Source organism: Meles meles, chromosome 2 (genome assembly GCF_922984935.1).
Source record: "Meles meles chromosome 2, mMelMel3.1 paternal haplotype, whole genome shotgun sequence".
Lineage (NCBI taxonomy): Eukaryota > Metazoa > Chordata > Mammalia > Carnivora > Mustelidae > Meles > Meles meles.
In genome coordinates, this window is record NC_060067.1 from 48274456 (window position 1) to 48290898 (window position 16443).

General features: G+C 36.9%; 1 protein-coding gene across 4 annotated transcripts in view; it reads right to left on the reverse strand.

The window, feature by feature from the left end:
* RBPJ (recombination signal binding protein for immunoglobulin kappa J region) overlaps positions 1-16443 on the reverse strand; it is a 226110-nt gene that overhangs the window by 14643 nt on the left and 195024 nt on the right. For all 4 annotated transcript variants that reach the window (XM_045997264.1, XM_045997265.1, XM_045997262.1 and 1 more), the window contains 2 exons: positions 12200-12295; positions 3964-4129 (listed from right to left, as the gene is read on the reverse strand). In XM_045997264.1, the coding sequence (XP_045853220.1) occupies positions 3964-4129; positions 12200-12295 (262 nt within the window). The remainder of the gene's footprint in view (positions 1-3963; positions 4130-12199; positions 12296-16443) is intronic.

Consider the following 16443-nt stretch of genomic DNA (forward strand, 5'->3'; position numbering starts at 1 on the left):
AAACTGGATTGAAAGTTAACAGAGAAAACAAATGCAGCAAATTATGATGCCAGTTTACCAGAAAATAAATTCTGATAACTGAAAAGACAGAATTATATAGTTATTATATTATATATAATATAATTATATTGTAATTGTAGCACTGGCTAAAGACACTCTTGATGCAACTATCTCAAATATATGTGACAATTCTAAAATCTTTCCTATTCCCCTGATCTGTATGAATTAGGCAAGGAACTAAATTATTGATCTTTTTTTCCAGATTGGGTAAACGATGCTCAAAACACAGCTTAAGTATTTAAAATATCTGTATTGTATTTTTTAAAAGATCAATGCTGTACCTTAAAATTAGGCTAAAGAAGATTCTTTGACAACGTCTATTATGTTTCTTCTAAAAATCAGGAAAAATGCCACTCATTTATGAAACAGCTAATGTAGTCTAGGTTTTAAATTTTTTTAAAATTGTAATCACAGGGGCGCCTGGGTGGCTCAGTGGGTTAAAGCCTCTGCCTTTGGCTCAGGTCATGATCTCAGGGTCCTGGGATGGAGCCCCACGTCGGGCTCTCTGCTCGGCAGGGAGCCTGCTTCCCTTCCTCTCTCTGCCTGCCTCTCTGCCTACTTGTGATCTCTCTCTGTCAAGTAAATAAATAAAAATCTTAAAAAAATGAAATAAAATAAAATTGTAATCACGGGCAATTTTAGTAGCAGAACAAAAATAATACTGCAGTTTACTTCATTTCTCAATAGCAAAGTTACATTAAAAAAAGTAGTTGCTATGTGAATATTTTTCACTCAAATTAAGTTTTCATAAATTCAGAAGTGTGGTAAAAGCTTTGAGAAGCTTTGTTCTGCAGAAGACAAAATTAAGATAAAGTTAGTAATAGTTAAAAAGAAAAATAAAAACAGTACTTCGCACTCACACAGCGCCTTCTACTCAGGGATCTCTAAGTGCTCGGATATGCTATGGCAGGACCTACAGGTCTGCCATACAATAAAAGGCATTGAAGGTTAGATTAAGCCTGAACTGGAATTGTTCTGCACCATAAAAGACAAAGTCTAGGAAAATAGATATCAACATACTAAAGCAAATAGTTACAGGCAGCAAAAATGAAATGTGTATCTAAATGAAGACAATTAAATTCTCATGGGAAAAAGACTTTCACACAAAAGGTTTTATTGTTTGGAAAAAGCGAACATACATATAACCCTTTGAAAAAAAGGAAAACGTATCCCTATTTTTTACAAAAGTGAGTAGTCTGAATCCACAAAAAAATAATCATACCTGGGATAACTTTATCAGAACAACTATCTTTTAAAAAAAAACTGTTAAGACCACTGCCCACAAACTACTCAAATCCCATTAAAAAGGGGAAGGGGGTCACTCCTCAAAAAAAGTATTACGGCTTTAGGAAAACAAGTAAAGTTTAAAGTTACATTTGTCATACTAAAAGGCTAGATTAGTTAACAAAATTCTAGAATAGAAAATGGCATAAAATAAACCTTTCTATAAATAATAAACAATTTAACTTAAGAACTGTTCAAAGACAAGATCTTCAGACCATAGTAAAAATATTTGCCCTGAAATGAGAAATACCAGATATAATACTACAAAAGTACTATAGAAATATATGAATTATACAAACAGTGCTAGCAAGAGAGGTGTAAGGGATGTAATTTTTTGAAAGTAAGAAAAACACAAATGGGCTAAGTAGGGATGAATTCATGTTGTATAGCTTACCTAGTTCCAACTACATAAGATATAAAATTGAGGTAATGAACATTTAACAAATTTCAAATAGGATTAAGTGAAATCTCGGATCCAAAATATTATCAATACAGAGTCAAATGTCATGACCATATTTAATGCTAAATATACCAGAACTTTACTGTAATGAATATTAAGTACAAATACCCAATAGTGCAAAACAAATATCCCTTCTTTTTGAATAAGGACTAATTGAACCATTCAATGAGGAGACTATTGAAAAGAAAAGAGTATTATCTTAAATGAGTTGAAGTGAAAAGAGACAGGCAAGAGCAAAGGGCTTCTCTCTGAAGCTCAGTGTCACACTGCTCAGGCCATCTTTGCCTACCTGGGCCCATACCTACCATGTTCATATACCTTTAGGCTCCAAGTATATAGGATGTTCCTTCCACCAACTCTCAACAAGTCTTATTTTATATAAAGTAAGTAAGACTTCTCTAATAGCATTTTTCATTAAAACTAATATTAACAGGTAAATGTGGCTTATAGACATTATACCATCCCATTAGTAGATGCTTTAAATACTAGTTAACACTCATGCTTTCAGGTATTTTTTTCATCTTGTATGAATTTTTAGGGCTTGGAGAAAGAATATAGCGGTGTAAGTTGAAGAAAGATCTACCAAACCATGATGCTGGAAAAGGCAAGTGAGGTGTGTTTGTTTGGTATTACTTCCCCTAAAATGCTGGAAGCTGGAATTGGTTAAAGCAGGCAATGAAATTCAGTTAACAGTCATATACACTGGTAGCTACAATCCCTGGCTTCTCACTCCCTACCTAAGTAGTCACTTCATAGCACCATGTATCTAAATGCACAGCTTGGAGACGAGTAACTGAGACTTTCTAAAGAACAGGAAAATAGGTGAGACACAGCTAAGGCCTTTCGGATCAGCCTATCACTTAAATACATACTTTGGGGCTCAAGGGTCATAACTTAGAAATATTTCTTATGCGGGGCACCTGGGTGGCTCAGTGGGTTAAAGACTGCCTTCAGCTCAGGTCGTGACCCCAGAGTCCTGGGATCGAGCCCCACTTCGGCTCTCTGCTCAGCAGGGAGTCTGATTCCTCTCTCTCTGCCTGCTTGTGATCGCTGTCTGTCAAATAAATAAAATCTTAAAAAAAAAAAAAAAAGAAATATCTCTTATGGCTCTACTTTCTTTTTAAAATGAAACCACCTTTATTGTAATGTTTTACTGCAAACCTAATTAAAAAATACCTACGTGACAAGGCTTACTGGTAAAAATTATAAAGATACAAATGTCATAAAAATATTTGAAGGTAGTTGTTATTAAGGCATCCTGGGGCACGCTCTGCGTTATTATCTGTAAAATGACTAAAACTGAACTGGAGTGTACAAATCTCCTAGCTCCTCACAATGTTACCTGCCAGTCCCATCCATACTGCCAACTGCAACATAGCAAACACTAAGATATTCAGTGAAGACTTAATGAATGTGGAAATAGCTTCCTACATACTATTTTAAGACACTCATGTGATCGTTGAGAACTATTTTTCAAATTTTAATATCAAGGGAAAACAAAATAATAGTTAAACGCTAAGTCAATAAGAACTATTTCTGAACACTAAAGGTATAGACTGAAACGATTACTTTCTAATTTCATAAAATATAATTAGTAAAACTAATACATAAATTCCATTCCCTAACAAATTAAAGAAAATCCCTAAAAGTTTGACTCAAGCTTATTGTGGCTGTTCTTGTCTATTGTAATTTTGCTCCACACAGAAGCTAAGTAGAACATTTATGAACTTTATAAACACAGATAAATACTTCTAAGAACTAATCTCTATCACTTTGCTTCTCGTATAAGACTAAGATTAAGAGAGAGTAAAATATTATTGAGCTATGTGTTTTCACTGTTGAGTATCAGGTCTCCCCCGTCAGTCACATGACAGATTAGCCTCCTTAATTTTTTTATTGGCTTCCAATGGAAACCTGATTTACAGCCTGCTAAAACTGCCCCCAAGCTGTGGAAGCTTACTATGGGCTACCTTTGGATGTCCACAGCTCACAACTACCCCACAGCTATTTGAGAAGTTTATCTCTGGTGGGTGGTGTTTCAGAAAATCACTACCGAAAGCCATAAAAGAAAAAAAATCATTACCACAAAAACAAATAAGGAAACTACACACGTTGGTACCATCGTGTCATTTAAGAGAATCAACATAGTTTTAATTTACCTTTCCTTCCAAGTTCAGCTGCTGCATTTCTTGGTCACTATTTCCTATTCCAATAAATGCACATGGTTGAGACTCTTGTTCAGAACAACCATCCCGTTCCATTTGTTCTTTTTTTTTCTTCCATCCACTGCCCATAAGATACACACAAGGAGGAGGGCAAAAAAACCTGAACCAATGGGGGAAACACACACATATACACACCACACAAATACAAAAACAAACAATGCTATTAGATTTAAGAAAGCATTTCTTTTCTTCGAACATATGAATACAAAATTATACTGAACTGAGTTAAATAATCTCCTAATGAAACATTCTGGTGAAGCCTTCTGTAATGCAAATAGTCATGTACAGAGCGCAGAAATCAAGGCTTTCACAAAGACTACACTTGTTCAGTGCAGGTTTGTCTGTACTCGAATTATGCACTCAATTACAACAGATACTTCTTTGAGCAGGGAGCATTCCTTTCATTTTAATGGAGCTCAGAATTCTGAACTACTGGAATTCAGTAAATCCAACAAAGCCTAAAGGGTTGCAGAAGATGATACACCACGAAAGAATCTGTAATTATTACTTAAGATTTACTTAAAATGACATATTATTAATTGATGGCATTATAGTTATAGCTATTACACTTAACTTTATTTGGTAATTAACCTGGAAAAAAGAATTAGAGCAATATCTGAAGTAGAAACTTCCAAAATAATAATAAAAGTAGAAGAATTAAAAGGAAAATGGACACTGAATTCCTATGTTTTATGTATTTTATACCCTGAACACCTGGTGCAAGTCAACGACTGAAAGAACAATGCACTGTACCCTTTCACCTCACATTACCAACGGATTTGTTTTGCTAGCTGCCAAAAACCTGCCTTCAAAAATTCTTCCCACCTAGAATAACTTCCTTATACAGGTGACCCTTGAACACTCTGGGGGTCAGGGGTGCCAACTCTGTATGCAGTCAAAAAATCCATGTCTAACGTCTGACTCTCCCCAAACTTTACTAAGAGCCTACTGTTGACCAGGAAGTCTTACCATTAACATAAATAGTCAACACATATTTTGTATGTTGTATGTATTATATACTGTATTCTTACAATAAAGCTAGACCAAAGAAAGTATTACTAAGAAAAATCATAAGAAAAAAATACATTCGGGATGCCTGGGTGGCTCAGTTGGTTAAGCCGCTGCCTTCGGCTCAGGTCATGATCCTGGGGTCCTGGGATCAAGTCCCGCATTGGGCTCCTTGCTCGGCGGGGAGCCTGCTTCTCTCGCTGACTCTGCCTGCCTCTCTGCCTGCCTCTCTGCCTGCTTGTGTGTACTCTCTCTCTCTCTGGCAAATAAATAAAATCTTTAAAAAAAAAATACATTCGTAAGACTATACCGTACTAACTGAAAAAAATCTGCATAGAAGTAGAGCCTGAAGATTGAACCTGTGCTATTCAGGAGACAACTGCTATCTCATTTCTAGCAATTAAGAAAAGTCTATTTCAGAGCCTAGGTCAAGGCCCTTATTTTAAAGTTCAGACTACCAATCCAGTCCTTATGGAGAACTTAACTTGCTTTTGCTCAGTTATACACACTGGTTTATGTACACTTTAAAACATTTACACCATGTCTTATCCAGGGGCCCGAAAACTCAAATCCATACTCAAATAGTACCTAAGTAACCTCAAATAGTAGCCAGGTAAGTAATATAGTGGGTGAACCAGGTGTACGTTAAGTAAGTTGGAATATCATGTAATTACTCAAAGAAGTAGGTTCCCTCCTTTCTTCAAACACACAGCCCTCATGGTAATTCCCACTTGCTGTATAGCTATGAATAAAGGAAATTTTTTCTTAATTCTTTTAAGCCCACTCTAAGAAAAAGAGGATCTTAAACACAATGACAATCAGCCACTGGTGTGACTTAGATGATAGATAATAAGGCACAACAGAGACTAGCAAGCCTGTGAGTACACACCCTCTCAATCACTTTGCCAAACTACCTGCACGTGGGCCTAGAGTCACAGCCTCCAATAGTTCAACAGATGCTCAAAATCAAATTTTAGATGAGACTCCCAATTTTAAAAAATCAGTGACAAATTTATGCTTTTTAACACTTTGCAGGCCAACAGCACACAGGCTTAATAAAACAACAACAAAAAATGTGTACACGTGCCTACTTGTGCATATTGGACACATGGACAACACCAGGCTGGATTTGGCCTCAGCCCTTCCTAAAGGTAGTTAGTATCTCCTTCTTGTTCGCCTTCCCTCTTAGTACCTACTACAATACTGACTGAATTGAATCAAAATTATATAATATCCACTTTTTGCTCAACTCTAAAGACTACTTTAGGAGCAATTTATATTAATTTATAAGAAGTGAGCTGGGTTTACGTAACATTCATTAATTCCTAAATTATTACATCCCTGGTCTGTATCCCTACTGTATCAGGCACTGGGAATATAGTAGGGGGGAAAAATTCCTGTCTTGATGGAATTCACACTCTAATAGGAGTGACAATTAAAAAAACCTAAATGTGTAAAATGGCTTATATATTGTTAGCTGGTGATAAATACTGAGGGGAAAAAATTAAACAGATAAGGGGTACTTAAAATGTAGAAGACCTGGGTGGCCACGGAGAGCTTCCTTAAAAAGGTGACCCTGAGTCACAATCTAAAACCACGGGTAGCTGGATGGGAGCATTTCAGCTGAGGCAAGAGCAAGTGGAAAAGCTCTAAAGTAGGAAGGACTAAAATGGACCGTGTCTATACAAACACAGAGCAGTGTGGCTGGAGCCGAGAAGAGAAGATGAAGCCTGGATAATGGGGAAGTAGACCAAGTAGGACCAGGAGGTCAAGCTGAGTAAGGAGAGAAGCCTTTCGAGTCTTCCCATAAGGAAGCAGAGCAGCTTTCATGCCTGCATACTCTCACTGTGGCCATGGACACAGAGGTCACAGCCGAGGTAGTGGGCTCAGCTCCAAGTCACTCCAAGTTTGGAGGAATGCCTGGATTAGCCGGCTAGTTCAGGAGTTGGCTCAATTCAAGCCTACACCAGGGATCTTTCTGACCTCTAATGCTGGGAGCCACCCAATGCTTACTATGGAACAGACTCAAATACCTAGCTGGCACACTACCAGGAGGTTGAGAAGGCATCAATTTAGGAAACTTGTCTCCTATTAGTGTTTTCTATTGAACACTGATACTAAGACTCCTTAGCAAACTGACCAGCTATAAAATTCAAAGAGCGGTGCTTTAGTAGAGTGTACCAGACATGGAATTCAAATCTCAAGTTATCATAAAAGATAACTTTTAGGGGCACCTGGGTGGCTCAGTGGGTTAAGCCTCTGCCTTCGTTTCAGGTCATGATCTCAGGGTCCTGGGATCAAGACCCGCATTGGGCTCTCTGCTCAGCGGGGAGCCTGCTTCCCCCTCCCTCTCTGCCTGCCTCTCTGCCTGCTTGTGATCTCTGTCAAATAAATAAACAAAATCTTTAAAAAAAATTTTTTTAAAAAGGATACTTTTATTTCATATCTGAAAAATATAAAGGCTAAAACTGTACAAGATTGGGAAGTGCTGGTTTTCTCAAGAGTACTGTGATAAAATGGCATAAATAAGGTATAAAATTAGGATGACAAGCTATTCTTTATCACTTAAAACTCAGACCAAGATTCTATATTGAAACTGCTTTGCAATCATGCAATAAATAAGAAAAAAAGAATACTCTTCACAAATGCCTCTGAACTAGCCTTGTTTTTTTTAATCAACTCTATAATTCCAAGAAGTCATGATATAAGAAAACAACAAAACCAATACGATCTAAACAGAGACTATTTCTATATAATGAGTTGATGAAATTGTATTTTAAACAGCCCAATACTGCCACCCCTTAGGAAATAGCTAATGAGTCAGGTTTGTATTTCTACACCTCAGTAGTAATATCATCAAATAGAAGATAAGCGTAAATACAACAAAAGAACACAGACAAAAGAAAGGAAATTAAAGCGAGTGAGGATTAAAAAAAAAAGGCCACCTAATTAACAGAAGAAAAATTAAAATATACCTTATAATGCCATGAGCAATCAATGACTATTTGAATTTGGGCAACTGGTCAATACATACCAAACACACAGTGAAAAGTTTGACTAACGAGTGGCCAGCTCACAGAGTTTAGCAGCTGCTATAAAAGATTACGCTATGAAACAACATGCCTTGATTTTCTAGTATTTCCTATGGCTCTTAACTAGCAACTATGACAAACAATGCTGTCTTTCTGCCACTTGGTGGCAATATGCACACATTTACAATGTTACTCATTTCCTAGTTTAAACAATCAGTCTTTATTTTCAAAGAATGATTCAACAACTTTTTCCTCAAACCCTGAGATGAGGTCTGGAAAATACCTTACGGACTCAAAGAAGCCTTTTTAGTCAGCGCAATATACAAAATAGGTTAGGTTAGACAAAATCCAAACATCATTTACGTTATCTGACCTTTGCAGAATCATTATCCTTTGATAATTATTCAATCCAAAAGCACCAAAATATAAACTTTTTTGCACACCAAAGTTAACCTCAATTGACACACATTCTCAGTATGACTTGAGGAGCATCACCTCATTGTCTACACGGTTTTACTGTCGCCTCGACAGTATCTCTACCACCTTCATTACTGCTTAAAGAATTCCGCTGACACAAAGTTGAAGGAACACTAATACGTCAACTGTAGTTTCCCCATCTTTAATGAAAATTTTCCTCTAGACAAAATCATGTTCTTAAAAGTCTATTTTTTTTAACCTAGAATAACCTTTTTAATGAAAAAGTAAAACTAATCACTAACGTCAGTGGGATAAAAAAATAAATATTTGTTATTAGGCACCAAAGTTAATATCAAGGACAATTCAAAATTTGAGGATAAATTTTCCTGACCTAGTATTTCTAGCATCATTCTCTGGAGTTATTTTATATACCAAGAAGACTATGGTCATGTCCCCAGGTTACCTTGTGCTTAATGCCTTAGTAGCTTTTCAGAAAGGCCTGAATCTGGATCAACAAGAAAGGTGGAAGATCTTCCTCTTTCCACCATGTACGCCACCAGTGAGTAAAGGGCCAGACTTCATCCAGGAGGCTGGGACCTCATGAGGAGTCCCTTACTGCTAAACCTTTTTAAAAATCAAGTAATTTTAATAGGTTTCCATCTTTGTATGTAAAATGAATCCATGTCTACTCTGAAATTTTAATAATTTAATAAAATATTTCATTTAATAATTTAAAGTTATTAATTTAATAATACAAATGTATAAAAATAAAGGAAAATAGTTACTCTGGCCTTTTCATTATTATTTCTCCAGTCTTTGGAAGCTAGAAGCTTAGATTCTTCAAGCTCTCCTTTATCTCCTGTTTTAGACAGGCCAGACCATACCCAAATAAAGAGGAACTGAAAAGGAAGGTAATCACAACAAAGGGTAATCTTTAAATCACCTACTTGAGGGGCCACTATAGCTTTGTACTCACTTCTTTTCTTTTCTTTTTTAAAGATTTTATTTATTTGACACAGAGAGAGAGAGAGAGAGAGAGAGAGCACGCACAAGTAGGCTGACTGGCAGGCAGATGGAGAAGGAGAGGGAGAAGCAGACTCTCCGCTGAGCAGGGAGGCAGATGTGGAGCTAAATCCCAAAATCCCTAGGATCATGACCTGAGCTGAAGGCATTGGCTTAACCAACTGAGCCACCCAGGTGTCCCTCATTTATTTTCAATAGTAAATAACAAGCAGGAACCTTATTTGGACTTAGGCAACATAACTCTTAAGTAGTTGTTCTTTTGCGCTTTCCCTACAGGGCCTCAGTTATCCAGTATTAAATGATGTAACAACTTCCCAAATTCCCAGGAAAGATCCTTTTGCATAGTACCTGGCACCTAATTTGCTAACCAAAATAAAGGAAAAAAATGAATTAATGAATGAATCCAGTTGTACCAAAATGCACCTTCAAAATCCCAGAGCAAGAACACCATTGCTGCAATCAACACACATCTACTCCCATTTCCATCAGATGCAGCTTAGGCTCACTCAGGGGATGGTAAAGGAATGACCTAAGGCAAAGTTCACAAACTTTGTGGGTTGTTTTTTTTTAAGATTATTTATTTATTTTTTTGACAGAGCGAGAGAGAGAGAGAGAGAGAGAGAGAGATCACAAGTAGGCAGAGAGGCAGGCAGAAAGAGTGAGAGGGAAGCAGGCTCCCTGCCGAGCAGAGAGCCCGATGCAGGACTCGATCCCAGGACCCTGAGATCATGACTTGAGCCGAAGGTAGCAGCTTAAACCACTGAGCCACCCAGGTTCCTGTGGGTTGTTTTTTTCTTTTTAAAGATTTTATTTATTTATTTGACAGAGAGATCACAAGTAGGCAGAGAAGCAGGCAAAGAGAGAGGGGAAGCAGGCTCCCTGCTGAGCAGAGAGACTGCTGCGGGGGCTCGATCCCAGGACCCTGAAACCATGACCCAAGCAGAACACAGAGGCTTAACCCACTGAGCCACCCAGGTCCCCCAAACTTTGTGTTCTCAAGGCATCTTTAACTCCTCCATCTTCAAGCCTTACTCTGTGTGACCAACACTCAGATACAAAATGAAAAGCTACGAAAATTTGGGCAATAAGAATATGAAATTTGGAGTTATAGTCCCAGCAGTCCTAATCCTGGCTCCATCGACTCCTAAACTAAGAGGAACCTGGGGATATTTAAAGTTTCTGATCTTTAGTTTCCTCAGTAACAGAATGAGGATTGTAACATGCTGACTTTACAAGATTATTCTGAGGATTAAAATTTTAAAATATCTGTAAGGCATTTCCAGTCTGGTCCAAGTCAGGAACTGAATAAAAGGCAAGTGTTTCTTCTTCCGGTTTATTATGAGGTGCAAGACTGGCCTATTGGACTCATCAAATACTGAGGCTGCTTACTTGTTCTGTTTCTCCAACTATCTGCTCTACACATGTACACACATTCAATTTCATTAAGACAATAAAAAAAGAATATCCAGTATCGACTTCATGAAAAAAAGGAGCCACTATCTTGTCTTGACTCTGTCCCAAACTGTAGATACCAATTTCTTCCCATATTTAATTCTAAACCAGATGGCTAAGTTTTATTAGTAAATGAAGATAAAATAATCAGAAGTTTAGTGAGCTTCAGTAAGAATAAGAACATACACTTTCGCAGAATGAGTCCTAAATCTTGCTTGCATTTGCTCATCCTATTTGAGGATAAAGTTATTAATTAAACAGCTTCACCATGCATCTCAGCTTGGATTGAGAGGACTTTAAGAAAGAGACCTCTAAACTTTCTTCCAGCATAGAAATTAATCGCAGTTATATTTCACTCCTCTTATGCATTATGTTAAGTTTTCCTTTATCTCATAAACTCTAAAATACCAGTCATCCCTTTCAACCCACCCAACACTCAAGCCTGAATTTTCATTCCTTCCCACACTTCAGTTTGGGGCCTTTCTGCACAATCCAAAAAATCTTTCATCTTCCCCTGCAAGCAGCCTTCGTTCACGAAATAGTTAATGCAGTTTCAAAGAAGTCTCAAAGACAAGAAAATTCCAGCAACCAAATGAAAAAACAAATAGCTAAAGTCCATAATTATATAACCCAAATGCTGAAATTCATAAGATACTGCAGCAAATACTAAATATGAAGATCACTTTGTTATACTTTAATTCTGCGAATCCAACTTCAGGTTAGTTCTGTAGTGTGTGAGTACAGACTGAGTACCAACTCAGTGTTGCCATTTTTCTTAACCTGAATAGGCAAAGGGTCAGGGTGGAGAGCTTTATAATCACTCCATGGTTCAATTCAGGTATTTATTTTAGCCTTCTCCTTTTCAAAAGTACTTGGGGGGGGGGCGGTTCACATGTTTATAAAACTACATTTTCCACCAGAAGGAGAGCTATTTTTTGAATGAGCTAATGTACCACAGAAATACTTAAGGGAATATCATGTAGTCCACCCCCCATCCCGGCAAACTATGGATTATTTCCTTTCATGACATCAGAGATCTAGCCACATCATCTTTACTAAATATGCCACAGTTCACTTTGTTTCTCCCCTTCAATAGAGAGAAAACCCCTATTTTTCACTTTGTACTTGGAAACCAACCCAATAAAAGAAACTACCCCCTAACTTGTATATTAATACATCACTTACAAAATCATGTGATAGCTACAATTAACTACCCATCAGAAAAACAATAATCTTACCTTTTTTCATTTCCATATGACTTCTGTGCAACTTTTGCATGAAGAATAAGTACTGTTTGATCCCCTCGCTCTTTTAAGTAATTTCGCATAGCTTCCCTAAAATAAAATATAAATTATTACTATTACAGGGGTAAGATTTAGAATATTAGTATGCTCTGTGATGAAAAGAATGATTAAATATATTTTTAAATAAGCAAATATAAAAATGAAAACAAAAAAGCAGAACAAATCCAATAACTAAATATAAAGAATATTATACAATGGGACAATAAATACTGTTCATCTTTGACTCCATATTTTATCCTTTAAAAGAAGAAACTGTCAAAAAAGAAGAAGAAGAAAAAAAAAACTGTCCGTCATTCCTGGAATTTATGATATAACTGAATTAAATAATAATTACAACTTCTATAGAATAACTAGAATCATTATATACACTGCTTACTTTACTTTCAACTCTCTGTAAAATGACATGCAACACTTCTATATTTAATAATCTAATTCCCACCACCACCAGTGCCATCTCCCCAGCTAGTAGGATCAGTACTTCGCAATGAATACAAGGCTGTAACAAATCACTAGGTCACCCAAACTTATTATATGTACTATTATTACATGTTCTTAAAATTAACAGCTTTACATGAAGACTATGAAAAGGCTATCACGTGTACACAAACACATAATTACCCTGGAGGATGTTACCCAAGACTTAACAAAATTTAGTAAAGGTTAATTCAAATTAGTGAAAAACTAAATTAAATTTTGGGTAAAAATAATGTTAATTCTTTGAAATACAAACTACTTCAACTGCCTATTATGCATAAGCTGCATAAAAACTCCACTGTCTGAAATACACTTATTCTCTCAATTATTTTGCTAAGCAAAACAAGAGTATACAAGGTCTACACAGATCAAACAATTCTGAATCTGCAGAGTCCCAATTCTTTAGATGTTTTACGCATTATGAAATTAAAGCAAAAACAATCAACAAGCACTTTTAATGCATTAAATGCTGCTTTATTTATACTGTAAATAAAAGACAAATGTATTAAGAGGACAGCTATGCAGTAACTACATTATTAAATGTAGGGAGTTCCAGACTTCTAGCATGTACAAAGTGGCTTGGGGCAAATCATCTCACCTCACCCAGTCAAATAATAATGCAGACCTAACACAGCGTGGTTGTGGGGATTAAATGAGATAATCTAGATGGCAGCATGTGCAGCTACTTACTGAAAACCTGCTGGCTGTGAGGCAGGGCAGGTAACATTGAGATCCAATAGCTTGAGAATTAAACCCTACTGCTGACAAGGAGCTTAAAAGTCCAGTGAAGACAAGAACTTGGAAAACAAATTGTAACAAAATACATGACTCAGTTGTAGGAACAAAAAGCACCACCAAGGGAATATTTGTGTCAAGGAGGGGAAGGGTGAGAAAGAACTACAGTTAACTCTTGAATGACGTGAAAGTTGGGAGAGCCAGCACCCTGCACAGTCAGAAATCTGCATGTAATTTTTAACTTCCCCCAAACTTAACTATTAAGCGCCTACTGTGGACTAGAAGCCTTCCCAATACCATAGTCGATCAGCACATATTTTGTATATATATTATATACTGGATTCTTATAAAACAGTAAGCTAGAGAAAAGAAAATCTTATTAAAATCATAAGGAAAATCCTGTACTGTACTGGATTTATCAGGAAAAAAATCCACATATTAAGTGGAACCATGCAGTTCAAACCCATGTTGTTGTGTAAGGGTTAACTATACACACTAGGAAAAATTTCTTAGAAGAGTTAAATTCAAAAGGAAGAGGAGCAGACACAGGAAGTGGGAAGAGGAAAGAAGAAGGCATTCCAGTATCTGGGAGTGTACATATAAAGACACCAGAGACCCTGCACATTCAGGTACATGGAGATGTAGGCTTAGGAATAAGGTAGACACAACAACAAAACAGCAGCCAATATTTCTCGAATATTTACTACATGCCAGATATAAGCATCTGATGTGCACTGCTTCATTTAATCCTCATAAAGCAGGAAGGTAAGAAGATTCTTAAAACCACTGTGAATGTCTTGCCTAGTGTGTTGCAGTTCATGGCAGTTGGGAACTGAAACAATTCTTGAAAATTCAAAAGTGAGCCATGCCAGTGAGGAAAGGGGACACAGCGGGTAGAGTCCAGGTGTGAAAGGTTTATCAAACCCCTTGAAAATGTGACATTTGTAAACTTACATACTAATTCCAAAAGTTTAAGTTAATTCAAATATCACTCTGTGACAGATGATAATAAAAGTGGTAGCAAGTAATAAAATTTTTAAGAGACCTGGGGGAAAAAATTAAATGTAAATAAATAAATAAATAAATAAAATCACTCCTTCTCTTTGAGAATTGGGAAAAACCCCTTCTAGAAAAACACAGCACTACGGAATCTGGATTTTCAATCTGGACAAAAAGGCAATGAGAGATCTTCAGGTTTTTAAAACATTCAGTTAATTTCCCTTTTAGAGGCGGAACAGAGAAAGGATTAGAAAGCACTGAGACAAAATAAACTTGAAAAAAACACACTGACACACTGAAAAAGAGGTAATAGAAGATAGTAGGAGGGAAGATGGAAAGACTTGCTAATTCTATCTTTTGTTCTGGGAAAAGTGAGTGTAGATTAATAGATTCTGTTTGATAAATAGCAATTCTGAAGTGGCCCTGACTTCCAGGCTCTAAGTATTCAATAGGGTGTTGGAAATTCCCATCTGTAGTTCCCGAGACAAACCTGGGGAGCAAAAGTGAGGCCTGCTGGCATGTAGTTCACACATGAAGCCACCACAGTGAATACAATCTCCTAGAAAGAAAGTACAGCGACAGGAGAGTCAAGAAGAAAATGTTTAAAAGGAAACGGTGAAGAACCAGTAAAGGGTAGAAATGCTATGGAAGGGGACAACCTTGAAAGAGAGTAAAAATCAAAAAGTAAGATGCTGCAGAGGTCAAGGTTACTTTATTTTTAGCAAGAAATCTAACAGATGGCAGCTAACAGGATTAACTGTAAACAAATATTTGTAAAATGAAAAGTCACCGTAACATCTTAATGGTAAGAAGAGAGCCATGATTATCTGGCAACACCCTCAAAGAAATGGCACAAAGCAGCCAACTATGGACAAGTAAAATGACAGAAGATCAGCATCAAAGGACCAGCCGTGGTGGAATCCATAAATGATGTTGCCAATTCCCACTAGCATTCCAAAGCTGGGAATACAGACAGCATATTCTCAAAACTGCTGAGTACTGGATATGAGGTACAGCATGGAAAGGATAATGATGATAAAGTATCTGAGGTGTTGTCAGTTGACTAACCATAGAGTTCAGTGTGGAGAAGAAACCAAGGGCAAAGTTAGAAGGCCAGTATCTTGATAAAACTGGTGGAGAAGTCCAGTTCTTGGCATAGAAACTTGAGAAGTTGTTATGTACTTGGAAAGAAAAATTTTAAGTATATTTCACTCCACTATAATCTATTTACATCTATAATCTCTATTATATCATTCAGCAATTACTTGGCATGTTTGTCTTTACGAACAGAACACAAATTCTCTAAGACACACTATAGGCATATTTTAGAACTGGGAGAGGTTAAACATCCAGAATTCAAACTTAGGTAGTCCAACTCTCAAGGACAAAATTATACTGTCGGATACTTCACAACAGTTAAAAGCACAGCTTTGCTGTAAAACATACACGCACAAAAGTCTGAGGCTTAAATCTTGTCCTTTACCAAGCCTGAGTTTTCTTGCCTGTAAAATAGATGTGTACATATATATTTAAACTAAGTTATTAGCCCGACTAACTTATACCAAGTGTCAGTAAACTCTTCTATTACTACTATTATTCTGAGAAGAGGGTAGGGAGTAGGAGGGCAAGGCGTGGCAGCACTTCCACTGAAGTTTGAGAGCAAACTTGAAAAGGGCCTGCAGGTAAATGATCAGGCATGTTACCTGACTTGCAAGGCGCACTGTCTGTGGGCATGACAGGGAAACCTTACATTTACCCATCTTCCCCCAATTAAAGATTTACAGAGAACCCATACCCCAGGACTGGCCACCACGCTAGTTGCTCGTACTGGAAGTAGCTGTATATAATTACGATTGTGACAAAAGATTTCAGGATCTCAAGTTGTTTATGTGAGTGAAAGATGACAGTTGCAGTTTTCATCCTCTCCCTTCACATTTATAATACGAATTCTTGAAAAAGCAACAAGAACC